The 22,346-nt window shown below is 45.4% G+C and overlaps 1 protein-coding gene across 1 annotated transcript in view; it reads right to left on the reverse strand.

Annotated features, from left to right (window-relative positions):
• Positions 1-22,346, reverse strand: part of LOC141116717 (uncharacterized) — a 181,860-nt gene that overhangs the window by 154,821 nt on the left and 4,693 nt on the right. The window contains exons 3-8 of the mRNA XM_073609109.1: positions 21,848-22,011; positions 20,390-20,567; positions 19,213-19,278; positions 11,125-12,799; positions 8,954-9,040; positions 1,081-1,251 (exon numbers count right to left, since the gene is read on the reverse strand). Coding sequence (XP_073465210.1) covers positions 1,081-1,251; positions 8,954-9,040; positions 11,125-12,799; positions 19,213-19,278; positions 20,390-20,567; positions 21,848-22,011 — 2,341 coding nt within the window. The remainder of the gene's footprint in view (positions 1-1,080; positions 1,252-8,953; positions 9,041-11,124; positions 12,800-19,212; positions 19,279-20,389; positions 20,568-21,847; positions 22,012-22,346) is intronic.

A 22,346-nucleotide genomic window follows, 5' to 3' on the forward strand; every position in this document is an offset into this window, starting at 1 on the left:
ATGTGTCAGAGTCCCTAGAGCAATGGTCAGGAGGCTTACCAGGATCATCAAGAAACATTCTCCTGGATCATTACAAAAGCAAAGAAGATTGCTGGAAAGCCCCCACTCTCAAGCCTCTGATGAGGAAGAAAGACTGAGATCTAGGTGTATGGAGCAATCTTCTTTGCAATCTTCTTTGCTTTGGACTGATCCTGCTACTGCCAGAAGATTCCTGCTCCTAGAGACAAGGTCTTTAAGCATTCTGTTGAGTACGGCCATTGTGGGGCCCTATAAAGTGTTTTCCACCAGTAATGCAGATCCTGGAGTGCACTAAGGTTTATGGACTGCTTCTCCATACCCAGAAGCAATTAGATGGGAAAACCTGAGCTCCAATGGACCACACTTGAGACGAGTACAGCAAACAGGACTAGAACCTAGAATTTCATCAGAATATAAACTACCTTTCTTGTTACAGCAAGCTCTTATGTTCCTTCTTGATGATAGAGGCATGTTAACATTTTGACATTGTCCAGCTGTATTTAGATCAAGTGACCTGCCAAGGGAATGATCCATTGATGTAGAAGGAACCACATTTTCTGGAACTAAAAGATGTAGACCAGGAGACATAAAACCTAAAATGATAGGATCCTCCACAATATGGGAACACAAGACTTCCCCAGCTCTATAAATGGAAGACGGATTTCACCAGGTCAGAAACCACTCAGTTCTCAGAAACAGAAAATTTGGTCTGATCAGTAACTCTATCAGTTTGTCTAATGACAGCAGAAGGAAATGCTGAGACAGCTTGCGAAAAGACTAGAGCGAGTGCATTGAAGAAGGTGAACCACTGCTACATGACTCTGCTGCAACAACTGAGAGACAGGTAATTTCCTGACTGAGGGACAATGAGGGACATAACACCCTGAGTATCAGTTATAAAACCTAACTTTAACATGTAAACCTTAAAAACATTGACCAAAAACCATTAGAGTTATTATGCCTTCCAAGAAGTTGATGTGAATTTTCCATCAGATCAGACATGTTGGTGAACATCCAAAACCAATCCCACCAAATGCCTTCTCATTTTCATGTTCTACTCACTCCAGTTCCTCTAATTTGCAGGGAGGACTTGACAAAGCTGTCATCAGGTCACCAAAATGAGGCCCATCCAGCTTGTTACAAGACAACCGAAGTGTTCGTAGAGACTTATTGGCACTGATTGCAGGTCCTAAATACGAGCACGCCCGGTCTGTTAGTCCAGTGACTACCAATCTACAGGAAGGGAATATAAAACAAATCTGATTAAAAAATCATTTATTCTGTTCGTTTTTAGTGGAGTGCAGATTTCAAGTGTAAATGTACTGTCTATGCCAGTTGTCTCCAAAATGTGGCAACGGGCCAGATGCGGCCCTTTGTTTGCCTTTATCCGGCCCTTAGGGCACTGTTGCTCTCACTGATACAAACAAGGCACCATCACTGACACCAATGATGAGGCACCATGTCTTCCACTGACATTAACAGAGGGGCATAATTCCTCCCACTGATATCAATCATGGGGCATTATTCCTTCCACTGACACCAATGATGAGGCACCATGTCTTCCACTGATATTAACAGAGGGGGGCATAATACCTCCCACTAACACCAACGAGGGGGGCACTATTCCTCCCACTGATATCAATCATGGGGCATTATTCCTTCCACTGACACCAACAAGGGGGCACTATTCCTCCCACTAATACCAATGATGGGGCACTATTCCTTCCACTGATACCAATGATTAGGCACCATGTCTTCCACTGACATTAACAGTGGGGCATAATACCTCCCACTGAAATCAAGGAGGGGGCACTATTCCTCCCACTGACACCAATGATGGGGCACTATGCCTCCCACTGACACCAACAAGGGGGCACTATTCCTCCCACTGACACCAATGATGGGGCACTATGCCTCCCACTGATACCAATGATGGGGCACTATTCCTCCCACTGACACCAACAAGGGGGCACTATTCCTCCCACGGACACCAATGATGGGGCACTATTCCTCCCACTGATATCAATGATGGGGCACTATTGATCTTTTATTAAAAAGAATCAAGCAACCAATTTTATACAAAAGTAAAAAACAAAACCATAGTACAAAACTTCAACAGAAATCCAAGGAATACACATCCATGTTCAGAATATTTACAATATATACATAATCCACTACCAAAATTATTTACATAAAGCAGCAGAGAGGGCCTAAGAGGCACAACCCATCACCTATGTACGCAGCCATTTATCAAAAATTAATCCAAAAAAAAAATAATAATCTAGGGTGATAAGAGACAGACAGCCACACCCAGGAAAGAGACTCCTGGCAGTCAGGGAGGCTTGAAACCCCTCCACGCCTTCAACCAAGCCCCCTGACTCCGCTTGTCTCTCTCAAGTACCCGAATCTTCTCCACCTCATGCAGAATGTCATACACCACCACCTGAACAGGAAGGATTTTATGCCGAATGCTGACCTGACACCGTGCGTTCCAAGTGAAATAACGGACTACTAGGCTAACTAGAAAAAGTGTATCTAAACAAAAACCACCACCAGTATTGAATGCTCCGTACACCCACTCAGCATAACCCAGCCTGGAGAGGAAAGGGACACCGAGGGCCCGCCCCACCTGTTTGTACACCTCTATGTTAAAGGGGCAATGAAGCAGAAAATGGTCCATAGTCTCCTCCTCACCTGCACACTCCTCCCGAGGACAGCTACGATCCACCCCACTGCGGAATTTCAAATTGCCCCTAACATAGAGCCTCCCATGGAAGCACAACCAGGCCAGATCCCTGAATTTAGGGGGTACTCTGTCCAAATTAATAAGTCTTAACCCTGCCCTCAAAACTGGGCCTGGGCAATACCTTAAGGCCAATGGGTCATGAAAGACTTCGCTCAAGACTCGGCTCATAAGGACTTTCCTCGGAACCGATCTGAGATCTTCAGCCGACAATCGCCACTGCCGTAGTAACTTCAGGCACGGAGCGACATAGGCTGGTAGCTGACCACGATGACCCCTGAGATTCTTCACTTGGCCACCTTCTTCCCAAAGTCGTAGAAAAGGCCTAAACCAAGATCTAAATATGCCTGCCCATCCAGGAGGTTCCACTGCAAGCATATTACCAATATTAAACTTGAGAAAAAGCAGTGAAAAGAAAAGAACTGGGTTGACCATACCTAAGCCACCCTCCCTCCTGGATAGATAGGTGACATTCCTCTTGATGGGGTTCAGTCTGTTCCCCCACAACATCTGGAAGAACACACTACTGACCCTAGCATAGAGAGACACTGGCAAGATGCAGACAAAGCTGACATACAAGAAGATCGGAATCAGGTAAGTCTTAATCAGATCAACCCTTTCCCTCATAGATAACTTCCATCTCTTCCAGCTGACCACCCTAGTATTGGCAATTTCCAGTCTGCCTTCCCAGTTTTTGAGGCCATAATCGCCAGGTCCAAATTCAATGCCTAGAATCTTAATTCTTTCCTGGGGCACTGGAAAGGTGTCCGGGAGATCAAAACCCTCACCTTCCTTTCCCATCCAGAAAACTTCAGTCTTTTCCTGATTGATCTTGGAGCCTGATGCTTCAGAATACCGTGATGTCAGAGAGACCACCTCCTCTGCTTCATCCGCCCCAGTGACAATCACGGACACATCGTCCGCATAGGCAACAACCCTCAAAGGCGGCTCACCTGGGAGCCCCACTGGCACGCCACACAACATGCCGCTCTCTAGCCTCCTGATGAAGGGGTCGATTGCAAACACATAGAGCAGGGGACTCAGGGGACAACCCTGGCGCACCCCGGAGCCAATCTCAAAGGACTGCCCAACCCAACCATTAACAAGAGGAAAGCTTTCTGCCCCCTTATACAAGACTTTTAACCAATTGACAAAACCACCCGGCAGACCGTACTTACTAAGGAGCAACCACAGGTACTCATGGTTAACACAATCAAAAGCTTTTGCCTGATCCAATGTCAGCAAATACTTTCCCCAGCCTGCAGCCCTGCATCGCTCCAAGGCCTCCCGGACAGCTAAAACTGCTGTGAAGGTGCACCTACCCTGGACCGAACAGTGCTGATGGCGAGAAAGCAAAGACTCTGCTACTGACGATAGGCGCCAGAAAATGATCTTTGCCAGTATCTTTCTATCGACATTAAGAAGGCTGATGGGGCGCCAATTCTCAATCATCGAAGGATCTTTACCCTTTGAAAGAAGAATCACAGCTGAGTGCCTCATGGAAGGGGGAAGTACCCCCTCTGCAAGGCAACTGTTAAAAACCTCTACCAAATGTGGGGCCAGAATAGGCTTAAAAGCTTTGTAAAACTCAGCCGTCAAGCCATCCGGTCCAGGTGACTTTTTGATGGCAAGCTGTTCAATTGCCCTCATCACCTCTTCAACTGTGATCTCCTCTGTCAAATTCATCAATGGGACATCTTCATCATTTAGACCTGGAGTAGAGTCCAAAAAGCTTTCCATCTTGTCACGGTCAAGCTCTTTCCTCCCAAGAAGGTCAGCATAAAAGGACCTCACGACCTCCAGAATCCCTGACCTGGACTTTGTCAAGGAACCTGTACTGTCCTTAAGGCCAACGACCGTTTTAACAGCTACACCTTGTTTGCAGTTCTGGTAAGGGTCAGGCGAGTGGTACTTCCCATAGTCCCTCTCCAGAACCAAAGAGGCATGCCGGTCATATTGACACTTCCTGAGAAGGAGTTTCACTTCAGAGATTGCCCCAGGATCTCCTCCTCTCGAGACAAGAATATCCAGCTTCCTCTGTAAACGTTGGTAGGTCATGTATTTATTAAACTGCTTTCTATTGGCTAGGCCCCTGAAGAATCCAGCAATCCTCTTTTTGGTCAGCTCCCACCACTCAGCCTGGCTGCTACAAAAGTCCAGGATGGTCACCTGTGCCTGAAAGAATTCCTCAAAGGATTGTCTAACATGTTCTTCCTTGAGTAGAGTCGAATTCAATCTCCAGATGCCCTTACCCCTCTGAGGGGCGTCTGAAGCATTCAGGACCACAGATAGCATACAGTGATCAGAGAACTCTACTGCCTGCACCACTGGGGGTGAAAAAGCAGAGGTCTCCTTAAAAAAAAAACCTATCTATTCTACTCTGACTATTACCTCGATGAAAGGTGAACCCAGTGTCATCCGGGAGGTGCTTAATGTGCACATCCACAAGACCAGCATCCCTAACCATACTATTTTAAAAAACGCTATCATATCCCAGCCTGTCCTTGAAGTCCTTCCTGTCCTTGGGCCTAGTTACTGTATTAAAGTCACCTCCAAAGACCACTTGCCGGGATGTAAAAAGAAATGGCTTGATCCTTGTAAAAAGGCATTTCCTGTCCCACTTTGTGTGCGGCCCATAAACATTAATTAGGCGCAGGTCCTGCCCTCCCACAAGGACGTCTAAGACCATACATCTCCCAATCTCCACCTCAATAACCCGCCGGACAGTTACCATGCCGGTTTTAAACAACACCGCCACACCGCCGTAAGGCTCGGCCGCAAGAGACCAGTAAGATGGACCATACCTCCACTCTCTCTTGGCCATATGAATATCTGCCAAGGAGGTGAGCCTAGTCTCTTGCAAAAATAAAATTTCAGCATCTAATTGGCTGAACAAAAAGAAGGCCATAGAACGAGCTCTTACTGACTTAATGCTGGCGACATTTATTGTCACCACTTTTAACGGAGGGGGAACCGCCATTTGGGTTATTGGGTGGATTGCTTCTTAGCTCCCCTCTGCTGCTCATCACCAGATGCCTCTCTCTTTCTTGAGGCTGCCTCAAACTCCATTTCGGAATCAGAACTTCGCTCCGAAGAAGCTCCAGATGAAGAGATATCCCAATTAGAGGACCTATAATGGTTGGAGACAGGCACTGGAGCCTGTTCCGCCCTCACCACCTGCTTCTTCCGCTTCCCAACCTTCCTTCTCTCCTCCAGGTACTGCAGGTCAGCTTCAGAGATGCCCTCATCTGTTACTTTTTCTGTGAAGTCTTTCCACAAGACTTCTTTACAGAGGAAGAAGCAACCTTTTTAGTACATGTTACCACTCCTGGTGGGGGGGGTGCTCCCTTTGAGTCAGACTTAGGAGGGGTAAACTCCTGGGGGGGAACTGACTCGGGGGGCACAGACTTGGAAGGTTCTGACACATGAGGAGAGGGTACAGTAGGCTGGGGGGAGACAGATACAGATACAGAAGAAATACTTACAGACACAGGAGGGGTGGCCACAGGAACTGGGGAGGGATCCTGAGCAGGACCAGGGGAGTCAGTCACCGCAGAGGAGGATGGTACACCAGGGGCCTCACCCTCCATCCTGTCCAGCCTTGACATGTCATCAATTACCTCCTTCTCCATATTGTGCCAGGCTTCAGGACATCTGCTGTAGGGGTGGCCAAGGTGCAGGCACAGGTTGCACCTGATCATCTCGGTGCAGTCCTTGGCCATATGACCCTGACCCCGACACACTGAACATATCAAGGCTGAACAGGAGGAACTCAAATGCCCTTTTTCTCCACAGCGGTGACACAGCTTCGGCTGACCAGGGTAGAAAATAGTCATCCTATCCCTCCCTATAAAAGCTGAGGAGGGCAGGTGATGGACAACATTCCCATCCCTGGCCAACCTGACTGTAACCGACCAACCCCCAGTCCAGATGTTACGCTCATCAAGTATTTTATCGGGCTTAGTCAATACCTCACCATAATTCTTTAACCAGACCTCTAAATCTCGAGCAGGAACACTCTCATTAGTGAGAATAATTGTGATTTTTTTCACCGTAGACCTTTGTGAAACTGCAACTGGGGTCAGACCTTCCCATTCGGGTCTTGACCTGCACCGAGCCTCATATCTCTCCCAGAACAGGTCAAGACCCTCTGGCCTGGTGAAACTAATGGTATAATCCCGTGTCCAAGCAACATGTATTAGGGCATACAGATCGTTTGCCCCAAAACCCATCTCCAAAATCATGTCCACCACCGCACGCCGTGCTGGAGGGATTGCACCACCTTCCCATTTAAGAATCACTACATTTCGTCTCGGACCCCCAGCAGAAGCCAGAGACCCAAGACCAGATCCCGGGGTGCTCAAGGTGGTAGGTCGCAGGGGGAAAACCCTCTTGGGGGCGGAGCTACCAGGAGCAGAGCGTACCACCTGAGCAAATGTAGGCTTATCAGGGCCAAGGCCCCACACTGATGTAACATTAGTCTGTACATTACAATTATTATTATTATCTGCTGGAATGGAGTTGGTAGGACTGTCCATCACACTTGTGCTGGGAAGATTTTTATCAGTCACACACACATTCACATTCCCATCAAGAATAGTCACAGTTTCTGATGTAATACCAGCTGTCTCCTGAAGCTGTGCTGTAGAGTCCTCAGCAGCTGTGGGGCAAACAGCTTTAGACTCAGCTAAAGGGAGGTTAATTGGTTCTGTTGAATCTTGTAGTTCCTCTGCAGGAATGTCATTTTTTAAATGCATTTTTTGCTGCACTGCAGCATCAGCAGGCACAGCATTGCTACACATGGGATTAGCAGTCTGATTGTCACTGGGCACATTGTCTGTATCAGTCACAGTGTTCACAAAAACAGTTTTATGTACCACGTGAGGCTTGACAGGCTTTACCTTGTCAGGCACATTATCTGTAATGTCCTCTTCATGAAATACCAACTGATCACCCCGCATAGGAGACTCCATTGCTTGGATTACCCTGAGCATGCCTCCTGAGTCCTGGGAAGGCATGGGGCTGCTTACCTCTCCCTGAGGGGGCAGGGGGTCTGAACTGGGGGTCTCCTCCTCCACCTCCATTTTTGTCATCCTGGCAAACCTTCGGTCATTGCAGAATTTTTCCTTAAAGGGCCCATCTCTGCCTTCCATCATGGCCACAATGGTTTCTTGGTGTTCAACCCGGACCTTGGCCAGTTGGATCTCCGGATCCATGGACCCCCGTCTCTGGCTATGCAAGCCCTCACGCTGCCTTCTCAAGCGCTTCACCTCCGCTCTCAGTTTATAGAGCTTGTCTCTCTCCCTATTCAGGACCTTAATCCCGGCCACCACTCGCTCCTGAATTGCCTCTGAGCCTTCATTCTCACCAGGGGCAGAGAGATCACAAGCCATGGCTTGCACAGGGGCAGGCATGTCACCTGATGGCCCAGGAGATGGCTGGGAGCTTCCAGCAGGAGAGGCCCTGCTGGCCTCCATGGCTTCCCCAGAAAGGAGCCAGGAGAGCTGGGAGAGATTTCCTCACCACTCCCCTCTCACACGGATCACCTGGAAGAGCTCCATACACAGCTTCCTCCTGACACACCTGTGCTCCAATGATGGGTGGGGCACTATTCCTCCCACTGACACCAACAAGGGGGCACTATTCCTCCCACTGACACCAATGACAGGGCACTATTCCTCCCACTGAAACCAATCATAAGGCACCATGTCTTCCACTGACACTAACAAGGGGGCAATATTTCTCCCACTGATACCAATGACCGGGCACTATTCCCCCCCCCCCACTGACACCAATGATGGGGCACTATTCCTCCCACTAATACCAATGACAGGGGCACTATTCCTTTCACTGACACCAACAATGGGACACCATCCCTCAGACCAATACCAACAATACCAATAAAGGGGCACAATTCTCCCTAATGAGCATAGGTGCTATGTCATTTTTTTTATTCCCAGTGACCCCCAAGCCTGAAACATTATCCACTCCCACTGATGCTGGGGCATTTTCTACTCCCACGGGCCACAGTCCGGCCCCTCCTAAGGTCTGATGGATAGCAAGTTGGCTCCTGTTACGTATCCTTAATTTAGAGCCAGAGTCTGAAGTTGGGCTTTAACTAAAAAATGTACTATATCCTTTCTATTTTACAACATTATGAATTATACAATCACATACAATAAGACAACTTACTGCAGAGTGTGTATCTTGCAGTCGGGATGTTTTAATGCTGAACATATAAACTTGACTCCATCATCACCAAATCTATTGCAATTGAATCTGTAAGTAGTGAATAAGATACATTTCAGTAATTTATAAAAAAATGCATTGTGCAACTACTCACATATACTGTACTATCCTCCCTGCCAGAGAATTTATAATGGTGTTCCACTTTGTGATCCAGGCACTTCTGTCAGATAGCACAGCCAGGCCCTCAACCTCCCCTGAAGTACACTTGGTCAAGAACATATGCCCAGCCTGCTGACTGGCCAGTGAAGGAGTAGCAGAAGACTGATGTAGACATCCCTCCGCTCATTTTGCGCTCTCCTTCTGTCAGCATCCTCATTGTCAGCACATGTGCAATGCAGCACAGCTGATTGGCTCCCAGTATTTCCCTCAATTTCATTGCCTGTATGCTGCAGTTCACAAAATTAAAGGAGGCTCAATTTAGGTACCCCACACTAGCTGTATTTAAAAATATTTTATTATAATTTTTAAATACATAACTGCATTATTGCAATAAATACCATGTTTTTCATTTCATTTTGGTAGGTATAAAATATTATCTATTAATATATTGCACGCTGCTTTGGAGAGCTTTTGCCATCCCTACCCATGTAGAAAAATGCATGCTGTTTACAAAATGCAATAGCTCAAGTGGAAATCTGCATACCCAAATTTATCAATCCCATTGGATAGCTAAGTCCCAGCTTTCAAGTAAAGCCAGCTAAAGGCTGTTGTAATACCTCATTAGCTAACCCATAGTGCTCTGGAAATCCTTTGCAATATTGTAAAACCAAGATTGCATATCCTATCCTACCTGTCTCCTATAAAAAGAAGTAAAATTAGAGTTTTAGCTTCCCCTTTGTTCCAGCCTGGTATAGGGATTGCTTGTTCAACATAATAATATAGAAGGTTCACTAGCTTGGGAGAGAGGAGTGATTCACAGTGAGGTTGCACAAAAAAGCTTACCATGAAAGTAATAAATAATAAATTTGGATGTTGGAAAATGTCAGCTGCACTGGAAGAGTTCTGTAGTAATGGAAGTGGTGGGCGCCTCAGTGTTCACTCTTCCTATCAGCCTGAAAGTGTACTCCTTCTTCTCCTTCCCCCCAGAAACACATACATATTGTGTACAACGCCCCCATAGGACTGACTGGGCTCTACAGTTGCTGGAGGGAGACGGAAGTGGGCAGAGAGCCCAGAAACTCTGAGCTCAGCCCATCCTCCTCTATGCCTGTCCCTGCAAAAGTGACATGGGGGGAGCAGGAACAGTTCAGAAAGGTGTAGTATTATTCAAGTTGGGGTGCAGGGACATGGGTGATGGGATACTGAGGGGTTCAGAAAGGTGCAGTGTTTGGTATCTTGGGGTTCAGTAACAGAGGTACTAGGAGGATGGGAGTTATAGAGTCAGGGGTTCAGAAAGGTGCAGTGTCTGCTATGTTTGGGTGCAGTGACAGGGATGCTGGGACTCTGGGAAGTTCAGAGTCAGGGGTTCAGAGAAGTGCAGGGTCTGGTAATTTTGGGTGCAGTGACAGGGGTGCGGGGAGTCTGGGAAGTTCAGAATGAGGGGTTCAGAAAGGTACAGTGTCTGGAGTGTTGGGGTGCAGTGCCAGGGGTGCTGGGAGGTGGGGGGTTTAGAGTCAGGGGTTCTTGGTGGCAGGAGTTGTCAGGAGGCAGGGTGCTGGGGGCACTGGGTCTCCATAGGCCCAGTTTCAAAAGCTGTCTATATGTAAGCCTGCAGAGAGGCTTCTCTAAGTGCCACCTGATTTAGCACCGGTCTCCTGAACTGCATTGCCCGCTGATCTAAGATAAGTGGATTTAGTTAGCATGGGGAAGAAGGTCCTCAGGATTAAGTTATCTATAAGTATAGTTAGCCTTTAGGCCCCCTTCAGACCTAAGCGCTGCAGTAATGTGCGCTTAACCGCAACACATGGTACTCTCTACAGTGTGTTACAGCACTGTTGGTAAATGCCAGGTCCACTCTTAGGAGTGTACAGTGTTTGGGATAATCCAAAATGATGCCAATACCTGGTACATATGCAGTAGGGAAAGGAAGTTAAACACATTTCCTTCCTCAACATCAAGAACTTTTTACATTTTTGAGCTCTTAAGACGTAAGAAGACATGCATTTATATCGTACCCTATGTTACGTATGTTATGTAGAGCAGGTGCAAATCTCTCAACATCCTTCCTCTGAAGGTTACATCCTTCTAAGCCAAGAACTTCAATCTCTTCAAAGGACTGAAGCATAAAAGACACCACAGAGCAGTCCAGAGGGGTCAGGTTGACTCCACAAAAGGAAAAACATCGGAACAATCCCAGGCATTCTGAACAAAATGCCTTATTCTGTAGCTCAAAGAATTTAAAACATATACTTAAGAGCCTTCTTGTTTCCAAGTTTTCAGATTCTGTAACTTCTTGTTGAAGCCAAGTGAGGACATCCTTGGTGGCATCAGAAGACAAGTCACCCAGATAAGGCTCCAAAATGGTGCTGGTGGAGACATCAGAGAGGCCACAGAGAAATGAGAGAAATAGTTCACCATAGTTGTTATTGAACGACTTGGCTCTTTCAAGTGAGCTATGTAACTTCTCTGGAGAATAGTCAATATAATGGACCAAGGCAGCCAAAAATTCCTGGGTGATGGGGTGAAGGAAGGAGAAGGATGCCTCGGGGAAACGTGTGTATTCTTTCATAAACTCTGGTAAAAGTTTTGAGGCCATGTCCACGTTAAACTGTGACAAGGTCTGTTTTTCAAATTTGGTAACATGGTTCATAATTCCATGTTCTGCCATCCACCCAATAGATGTCAACCAACTTCGAGCACTGAATTTATCTGGACTATGGTTGGACAGAACATCAGCAATGAAAGCCGCAAAGAGCTGCGTCATAGTTTTCGGCAGTAATGTCTTCTTTTGGTCATTATTGGTTGGTTGGCCTGTGAAGAACTTTGATAACACTGTGCAGATGATCCAGCAATGTGATGGGTTGTAACAGAAAGTGTACAGCACAACGTTCTCCCTCAGAAAACCCAAAACCTTGTCTGATATGTCCTTGTTCATGAAGAATCTTTCAATATAAAGCTGACTTTCGTTTGGTAAGAATCCAATGACCTCCAATACTCCCTTGAAAATGCTAATATCCTTTCGCGCTAATCTGTCTGGTTGGCTGGTCATGAGCAAACGGCAGCCCTTGAGTAGAGACCGCTTTGTCAAACCAACCACAACTGCTCTAACATTTTCTACTTGTTTTATATCATGGGATAGGTGGCATGATTTAAAATTTATTTCATGAACACTTTCATCCAGGCCATCAAAGATAAAGAGTATCCTTTCTGGATTCTTTAAAATGTTCCCAAGTTGATTCTCTAGATATGGATATTCCTGAAGGATCATTGACTCCAAGCTGATCTTTTCTAGCTTGTTGAGATCCCGGAACCTTAAGAAGAAGATAAAAGAAAACCTCTGATAGAATTTGCCGTTTGCCCAATCACAAACCAGCTTCTCCAGTAGCGTTGTCTTTCCTATTCCTGGCACACCAGTCATCATCACCGCATGTGGTTCACATTTTAGCCTTTGGCACCAGCGGAACAGTCTGTTAGGAGAAACACATCCTGCAGCACTTAGTACGTAATTTTTATGTTTTGCTGCTGTCTCTATAACCTTGTGTTCAGCTGATTTATGAAAGGGGCGGACATTGGATGCAATCAAATCCATATAACGATCAGAAACATAAAAAGCCTTATTCTGTCCCGTAGATGCTGACGTTTTTGGTATAACAGTTTCTAGCAGGTGTTGTTTGTGATGTTCCTGTATTTCTGCCAAAGTGAAGAAAGCAAAACATAATAATATCAATAAAATTATAATGAAAAAGCAAAAAATATAACCAATGACCCCTGACTGTGACAATGTAACTTATTTTACACTATGATTAGGCTCTTAAAGAGAGGGAAACACGTTAGAAGGCAGAGGAGCAGGGGGCGTGGCCTGGATGGCGAGGAGATAGGACGCGTGTGACTGAAGCTCCGCTCGTGGTAGATCCTGAAATTGATATCCTGCATTCCTAAAACAGACTTTTTACCTCAGAAATCGTGAGAACTAATACAGTATATCCTCAGTACCATGTCTCCACCGAAGAGGAACAATGCAGCCTCCTTGTCTCTGGACAAATACTGGAGGACAGAGCGGGACCCTGAGGAGCAAGATGGCGCCCTGGCTGCAGCTCACGCGGCTTCCCACACGGAGCACGAGGCACCTGACACGGTGAAGGTTCTGGAGGCTATATCCCTATGCCAATCCACCCTAACGACTAAGATAGAGGAGGTGAAGGTAGACATTTCACTACTAAGGCATGATATGACCAAACTCCGTGAGTGGGTCACAGAGGCGGAAACTAGGCTCGGACGGGTGGAGGACACGCTGTACCCCCTGCAACACTCCCAAGAGGATTTACAACGCCAGGTACAACAATTGGCACAGAAACAAGACGATCTTGAAAACCGGACCCACAGGTCCAATCTTCCTGCCACCTTTCTTGAGAAACTTCTGATTGCAACATATGGCAGAGATGCCTTCTCAGCGACATTTGTGGTGGAACGAGCCCACCGCATGCCAGCTCGCCATCCGCCTGAGGGAGCACAGCCACGCACATTTATAGCGAAGCTTCTGAACTTTAGGGACAGGGATGCTGTCCTGAGACTGGCTAGAGTTAAGGGGAACATTCCCTTTCAATTGGGTTTTATATCAGCATTCCCAGACTTCTCTGCAGAGGTCCAGAAACAACGCGCAAGATTATCGGAAGTTAAACGTCGCCTAAGAGCTCATCACATAAAGTATGCAATGCTGTTCCCGGCTCGCCTCCGCATAACTGGAGAGGATCGTGTATATTTCTTTAAGGATCCGGCGCAGGCTTCGGCATGGGTGGATCAACGGGACGCGGGGAAGAATCATCCCGCCTAATGGTGACCCTTGCATGATACATTACGTGAGTGGCATTTATTACCCCTGACTGCACCAGTCCATTCGGCCGTCGTAGTAAACATTTATTAATATCTAAGTTTGGCATCCACAATGCATACATGCTCCTGTTTTGATGTTGTAGCAGGAACATTGCCAGGTTCTTCGTTTCTGGAACTGGATGCTCCGCAAAAAGTATCCTATTAAAAACTGAGTAGTACCTATTTGAACTTCCTTCCCAAAACTTACCCCATGGATTCCTACGTCTGGACTGAATAGGCCAGTTAAAGGTCGTTCTCATGACAGGCTTATATGACTGGAGGCTCTACTTGCTCTGGAGCGGAGCATCGCTCTTCCTTTCCCTTCCCTTAACCCAGGATACTATGCTTATTGACCTGCTTCGGGGAGGGGGGGAGGGAGGCATTCTCCCTTCATAGATATCGTATGATATTAGTTCTCAATATGTTCATTTTTCCACACTAGTTATCACAGCGGGGCGAACGATCAAATTTGTGTGGTTTATTAACATTGGTATGCTGTAAAGACTGCATCTATCTCACTGCCGGTCTCACAACCAGAGATTGTTCGCCCCCGCCAGGAGATTGTTAAGCTGCAACCGGCGCTGCCCCATAGGCCCCTGATGGCGACAGTATGTTTAATGTGCATTACTTATCTTTGTTTGAAGGATATGTTATCATGGTGTAATAGCACAAGTTCTGGGATTGATGCCCCAGCCAAGTTTGGGAGGCTGAGGGCAGGGAGGGGGGGGGGGGGGTAGGGGACGTTTTAAGTTTAGGTTAAAGAACATGATCAACAATTCACTAAACAGCATTGTGGGGATTTGTGTTTGGTGCCGCACGGGGGAGCGATGTAGAATTATCTTTGCCATAATATGGAGTGTGGAGGTATATGCCCTAGAAAATGTCCCGCAGTCGTTTCTACAACATTTATCACTAGATATGCATGGCTAATATAAAATTCCTTACCTGGAACGTCCGGGGGCTCCAGGATGGATTCAAACGCACAGCAGTTTTTAGCTGTCTTAAATCATATCGAGCAGATATAACCGTTCTGGTTGAGACGCACGTTACAGGTCAACTTCAACTCGCATTGAAGCGCCCCTGGATAGGCTGGGCATATCATGCCACACACAATCCATATTCCCGGGGGGTGTCCGTCTTAATGGCCAAAAATACTCCATGTGTAATTATTTCGGTACGAACGGACCCTCAGGGTAGATTCATTTTTTTGCATTGTACCCTAGGGGGCACGCAATATCTGATTATAGCATTTTATATTCCTCCTCTGTATAATTCCAACCTGATTACTGAGGGATTTCTATACATGGCGCAACATCCCAGTAGTCTTGCTATTTGGTTGGGGGACTTTAATGTGGTATTAAATCCCAAACTGGACAGACTACAGTTGAGTCAGAGCACCCACCTCCCTAATGCTACTCGATTTAGTCGTGCATTTAAAGAATTTTCACTAACTGACATCTGGCGCTACAAGCACCCAAATACCCAGGCATATTCTTGCTTTTCGGCGACACGCTTCAACATGTCCCGAATAGATTTTATTTTAATCTCTGACATATTACTCCCATTGCTATCAGACTCTGGCTATCATACTAGGTCCCTCTCTGACCACGCTCCGTGCTGGGCCACCTTGATCCTGGCCCCGAAAACGGGACCCCATACATGGCGTCTTCACCCCTTTTGGTTGTCTGCCTTGCAAGATCAAGAGGACATAAACAGGGAATGGCAATTTTATTTTAATATTAACAGAGACACAGCCTCAGTGAGCACAATATGGGAGGCTTTTAAACTACACGTCCGTACCATCCTATCCGCGCGAATAAATAGGCTAAAAGCTTCCTCTAAATTAGTAATTCAACAAGCATCTGAAAAATTAGAAGTAGTAACGAGTGAGCATCTGAACTTAAGCTTCAAACTCGTATTTTAGACCAATTACAATTCGAAAAGGCTAAACAGAAACTTTTCTTCTCGAGACAGCGGGTGTTTGAGCAGGGAGAGCGTGCAGGTAAATTACTAGCATACCTGGCCCGTCAAGACACTAGTCCTCCAGTAGTGGTTACCCTGATAAACTCTAAAAACGATATGCTATCGGATCCATCGTCGGTCACAGAGGAATTCCAGAGCTATTATGCTGACTTGTATTCCTCCAAGGTAACGGTCACTACGCAAGAAACTCAGGCCTTTCTCCAGAATATTACCTTCCCTCAAATTTCCGAATCCCAGTTGAATGACCTAGAGGCCCCTCTCTCTATGGATGAAATAGGGGCGGCAATAGCGTCCCTTGCACCAGCTAAGGCTCCTGGTGGTGACAGTATACCATTAGACTTCTATGCAGCCTATTCGGATATATTAGTCCCTGAATTATTAAAATGATATAATTATATCTTTGAATCCGAATCTCTTCCTGAATCCCTCCGCCAAGCAGTAATTATAGTACTCCCTAAGCCGGGTAAAAACCCCCAACTTCCGGAATCCTACTGCCCAATTTCGCTTCTACGAGCGGACATAAAAATATTGACCAAAGTGTTAGCTATCCGTCTTAACCACATTATTCTATCCCTCATCCACCCTGATCAGACGGGGTTCACGCCTGGGAAAAACACAGCCATGAACTTACGCCGCTTATATATGAATATCCAGGCAGAGCATGAGAATATGGGAGATAGAGCGGTAGTGGCACTCGACGCCGCCAAGGCGTTCGATTCGGTAGAATGGGGATACTTATGGGAATGTCTAAAAAGGTTCGGTTTCGGTCCATGTTTTATAAAATGGGTAAAAGTACTATATTTCTCCCCAGAAGCTAGGGTAGTGGTGAACGGATGGACGTCTGACTCCTTCCCACTGGGACGTGGAACTCGTCAGGGTTGCCCGCTGTCCCCTCTCCCCTTATATACGCACTGGCGGTAGAACCCCTTGCTATATCCCTTAGGTCGAACGCGAACATACGTGGTCTGCTTGTGGGGTCTTTGGTAGAGACGCTGAGTCCTTATGCTGATGACATGCTCCGCTACCTAGAGGACACTGGCCCGTCTCTCCAAGCAGCCCTTTCAACCATTGAAGAATTTGGAAAACACTCAGGATTAAGTATGAACTGGTCCAAATCCCAAATTTTGCCTCTAGACTCGTCACCTCCCACATGCAGATCGGCCTCCCTTCCTCTACAAAGAGTTGCATCCATAAAGTACTTAGGTGTGGAAATTACAAGAGAGCCCTCAGAATATATTACCAATAATATTGAACCGCTTTTTACATACTTAAAATCCTGCACGCAATCCTGGGCAAGACTCCCTTTAGGAGTAATGGGGAGAATCAACCTTTTTAAAATGATCCTACTTCCAAAGTTTCTGTATATGCTCTGGAACTCACCAGTACGTATTCCCCTAAAAAACTTTAAGACAATTGACAAGATTGTCAATTCTTTCATTTGGGGGTCTAACAGACACAAGCTGGCATGGAATACGCTAAAGAATCCCACCTCCTCAGGCGGGGCAGCTCTCCCTGACCTTTATACATACTACATAGCCGCACAGCTTTCACACTTTTATTACATACATAATACAGATGAAACCAGATACCAAACTTTAATATGTAAAGGGACGAACAATGTTACTCAATCCCCTCTACAGGTACTATTTCGGGGTGGGAGAGGTAGGAGGGGTGAGGACGGCCGGAACCTACTACTCCTTCAACACAAATATGTCTGGGAGGTCGCACTTAAATTGACTGGCGCCGACTTCTTTCACTCGCATACACCCTTTATGGTTATCCCTACCAGGAGCCATCACTTGGGCCGCCAAGGGGATATTGTTCCTCTTCCAAGTAATTACACTGTTCCGTGTAAGAAATTTCCAAACACTCAGAGAGGAGTTTGACCTTCCCTCCCATATGTTATTTAACTATGTGCAATTGAGACATGCGCTCCGAACTCAATTTGCAAGTGGATTCCCTAACTCGCAAATGATACCACTGGTAGATGTGATTACAGGGGCAAACCCAGACAAATTAATATCCTCTTTTTACACTATATTGCGAACAAGATCAGTAGCAAGAATCATAGACACAGCTAGAATTAGGTGGGAGGATGATGTAGGCCCAATAAATGACTCCGACTGGGATGAAATACTAGAAAACGTCAAAAAAACATCCCCTAGAATGTCCGAGCGCCTGACTCAGCTGTATATAATCCATAAATCCTACCTTACACCATCCAGGATAGCCAAATTTTCCTCAAGCCAGAACTCAAACTGCCCGAGATGTTCGAGTAGTCCATGTTCATTTTTTCACCTACTATGGTCATGCCCAGACATTCAAAACTACTGGGCACAAATTATAAAATTCTTACATGACAACATGGGTTCCCCAATTCCGCTTGACCCCAAACCGTGTCTGCTGGGGTTGTTCCCAGATGTCACCATGGACAAGTTTCTAGCTACCTTTCTTGGCGAAACTCTATTCTGCGCCAGAAAGCTAGTTGCTAAAAGGTGGATGAGGACCGCTTCTCCTACCATTCAAGCCTGGATTGGAGAAATAAATGCGTCATTACCATATAAGAAGGTGTTGTACAGACATAGGGGATGCCCAGCCAAATACAACAAGATCTGGGATAGGTGGCTCGACAACATTAATACCTGCACGGAATGATTAGCGGTGATTGTCCAAACTCAGGGGGGGAGGGATAGGAGTCATCTCACGTTGTCTAATGTCAACAAGCCATACTAATTAGTGAGCTAGATGCTGATATTCCAGATATTAAGGCAGAGGAGCCTAGGGTGGCATTTGTTAATCTTTTTAAAATTATTTGGAGAGGTATTTGTTTCTATACTTTGTCATGCTACTTATAAGATTTATCTGTTTATGGGAAGTGTATATTTCCCTTTTTTTTTTCTTTCTTTTATGACTCTGAACACTATGTACCATACCTGTACGAATTATTTAAAAATAAACTTGTTCTTTAAAAAAAAAAAAAGAAGGCAGAGGAGCAGATGCAACATCCTCTGTACTGGAAAGTACTACTACATTTTCATACTAGGCTTTTACGATGGAGTGTGTCTACTTTTTCCTTGTTGGAAGGTTGTGGATGACAGAAGAGGGTGTCTATGTACTACATCACACAAGATGCCTACATTACCCATTGGCTGGGGCTTGCGATAAGGGGCTGTTTTTTTCATATTTTACACCAAAACTAGCCTTATGGCGTGCGTTAGCTTTCCAATCATCGAACGACCTCCAACATTTACCTTTCAGCTCTGGAGTCAGTGGGTTTCCATTTCGGTCCAGTAATATCTGTTGCATTAGACTGTCCCCTAAACAAAGAGAAATCACAGAATGAGACAATAAGTAATTGGTATTTTAACACTTTTGTCTCTTTTTCTTTGCCATAGATGTGTGACTTACATAAAAAAAGAAATAGAGGGAGAAGAACGAAGGAAAGTCCTTCTAGTGTGGCATTGTTGGTACAAGTTTAATAATAAACAGAATAGCGCAAAAGCTAATAGTATGAACTATTCATCCCAGTGCCATATATACCACCGTATACCTACAAGCAGAAACACACATGGAACCCTTCAGAGAAGAATGAAGATGGGCACAAATTGGAGTGATCAACTTTCATGGATATTTGAGTATCAACTTTGGCGTATACCTCGGTTTTATATATTTTTTAATATGTTTCGCTTGATGTTATGTAAAGCTTTATTTTTGCAGTTATCTCTGGACACAGGTGCCTATGGCTCACAAATGTTGCTTCTATAATGTAACTGTAATGCCCCGTACACACGATCTTACTTTCCGACAACAAAAACGCAGAATTTTATTTGAAGGTTGTTGGCTCCAATTTGTCTTGCATACACACGGTCACACAAATGTTGGCCAACAATTACGAACGTAGTGACGTACAGAACATACAGCGAGCCGATAAAAAGGAAGTTCAATAGTCATGCGCCACCCTTTGGGCTCCTCCTGCTAATGTTGTGTTTGGTGAGCATTGATTCTGAGCATGCATGGGCTTATGTGCGACGGAATTGTGTACACACGATCAGAAAGTCCGACAACAAAAATTTGTTGGCGGAAAATTTGAGAACCTGCTAGCCAACATTTGTTGGCGGAAAGTCTGACAACAAATGTTTGATGGAGCATACACACTGTCGGACTTTCCGCCAACAAGCTCACATCCAACATTTGTTTTCGGAAAATCCGATCGCGTGTATGCGGCATAACACTTTTTCTTTCTTTTTTTTTTTCTTTTTTTATATTAGATGACAACATGAGAGGAGGGGCATTCAGGTAGGCCCTAGATAATATCCAGGTCATCCTTGCCTCTTATATTTTTGTTTCTATCCAAAGCTTTTTTTTTTTCATAATATAGGTCTCAAGGAATATACTAATTCAACATAAAGAATTTCACATTCTAGTTACCGAAATTATCCAATTCCTCTCGCAGTGTATACAAATGAGTAGGTATATCCAAAAACTGTAGATCGTAGATGCCTTCCAAGAACCCCATGATGGCCTCTTTTCCAGCGTTCAGAATATCTTGTACCAGCTTCTCAGAGAACATAAAGGGTCCCAGGTCACTCCTCATTTCAAGATATAACTAGAATACAATGTTACTGTTACTGATTTCAGGGAAAATAAACAGAAGCAAAAAATTTGTGATTAAAAGTTTCATCATCCCAAATACACTCCTCCCTCCACCAAACCGGTTATGTTCAGATGGCTTCATTGAATATTCATGTAGAACAGGGGTGTCAAAGTCAATTCCATCATGGGCCACATCAGCATTATGGTTGCCCTTAAAGGGCCTGTTGTAACCATAAGACTAGATGCCCAGAGCACCCCACCTGCCCCCTACATCAGACCATTCAAAAGTCAAGAGTCCCCCAACCTTCCTTACATTATAGTGCACCCCCTGTGCTGCTGCCAGGAATAGCTGGGGGCGGAGCTGGGAAACAGAAAGTGCGGGGTCCGGAGGAGGACCAGAGGAGGGCTGGACTCAGCTGCAGGAGTCTGCTGAATGATGAGACTAGGGGAAGCCAAGATGAGAGGTTGCTGTGGCTGGAGAGAGCTACTGGTTCTGTAGGAGGAGTTCTGTCCTCCTGTCTGTTGCCGACTGATGTGACAGGGGAGGGGGTGGGGGGCAGATACAAGCTTCTCTATGGCTGCACAGAGAAGCACAGGATCTGTGTCCTTCTCTCTGTTGCTAACTGCTATGAAAAGGTGGTGGTAGAGACAAGGGGGTGCCACAGCTGCAGGAGAGGTGTGAGGGCCACATGGAAAGGCCTGGAGGGCTGGATTCAGCCTGCGGCCTTGTGTTTGACACATGTGATTCAGAGACAGACATACACAGTATATGTATATATAGTTTACATAAATATTGGTATTTGTATGTATTTCATTTATCATGGTAAGGACTTAAAAAAAAGTTAATTAGCTTAAAATGTAATTTAGACAGTTTGAACCATGTATGGGAAGGCTGAATGTACCCACGTTGATCGATCAATCAACTTGGGTGGGATTTTACATGTGATTACTACTACCAGTTATTATGGCCACTAGCAGAAATCACTGTGTTCTGCCGGAGGGGATGGCTTCCCCTGCCACCCTGCAGGGAGAACACAATACATCCGCAGGAGGGAATCCCCCATCCTCCCTTAGACCGCTCTGTAAGTAAGTTGTAATAAAGAGACAGAGAGTCTGAAAGAAAGCAGCTTCTGCTGCCCTCTCTTTAGAAACCTCATGGTGCTCTGGGATTTATGTGTCATAGTTGCATTTTTCCGTTAAATATTTTTTTTTTTTTTCTTTTGCTGATACTTGTTGTTGATCTATCGTTCATAGCCTTGATTGCTGTAAAAGTCTGCACATTTTTCTAGTTACCTCCTCATTGAGGATATTCCGAGATGCCATGTACTCCAGCAGGTGTTTGAATTCAGTGGTGGATGCCACAATGTAGATCAGGTCATTTTTAAAATACTCGTAGATTAGTTTAAGTTCATTGAAGTCATACTGAGACAGCAGCTGATGGAACTTTTCTTGTGTGTCTGGATAAGGAGAGGGACAGAATGAAAACATTTTTCCTTTCACTTCTATAGATGCGACATAAGTGGGACTTAGCATGGAATTATATTATTCCAGATTTAACATTAGGCATATTAGGCCTTTGTCTATGGGCCACAGAGACAAAGGGGGTAATTTACTAAAACTGGAGAGCACCAAATCTGGGGAACTCTGTGTAGAAACCAACCAGCTTCCAGGTTGCATTGCCAAAGCTTAATTGAACAAGCTGAAGTTAGAAGCTAATTGGCTACCATGCACAGCTGCGGCAGATTCTGAGTGCATCAGTTGTAGTAAACATTTCCCTATATACAAAGATGGC

This window comes from Aquarana catesbeiana, linkage group LG13 (genome assembly GCF_042186555.1).
Source record: "Aquarana catesbeiana isolate 2022-GZ linkage group LG13, ASM4218655v1, whole genome shotgun sequence".
Lineage (NCBI taxonomy): Eukaryota > Metazoa > Chordata > Amphibia > Anura > Ranidae > Aquarana > Aquarana catesbeiana.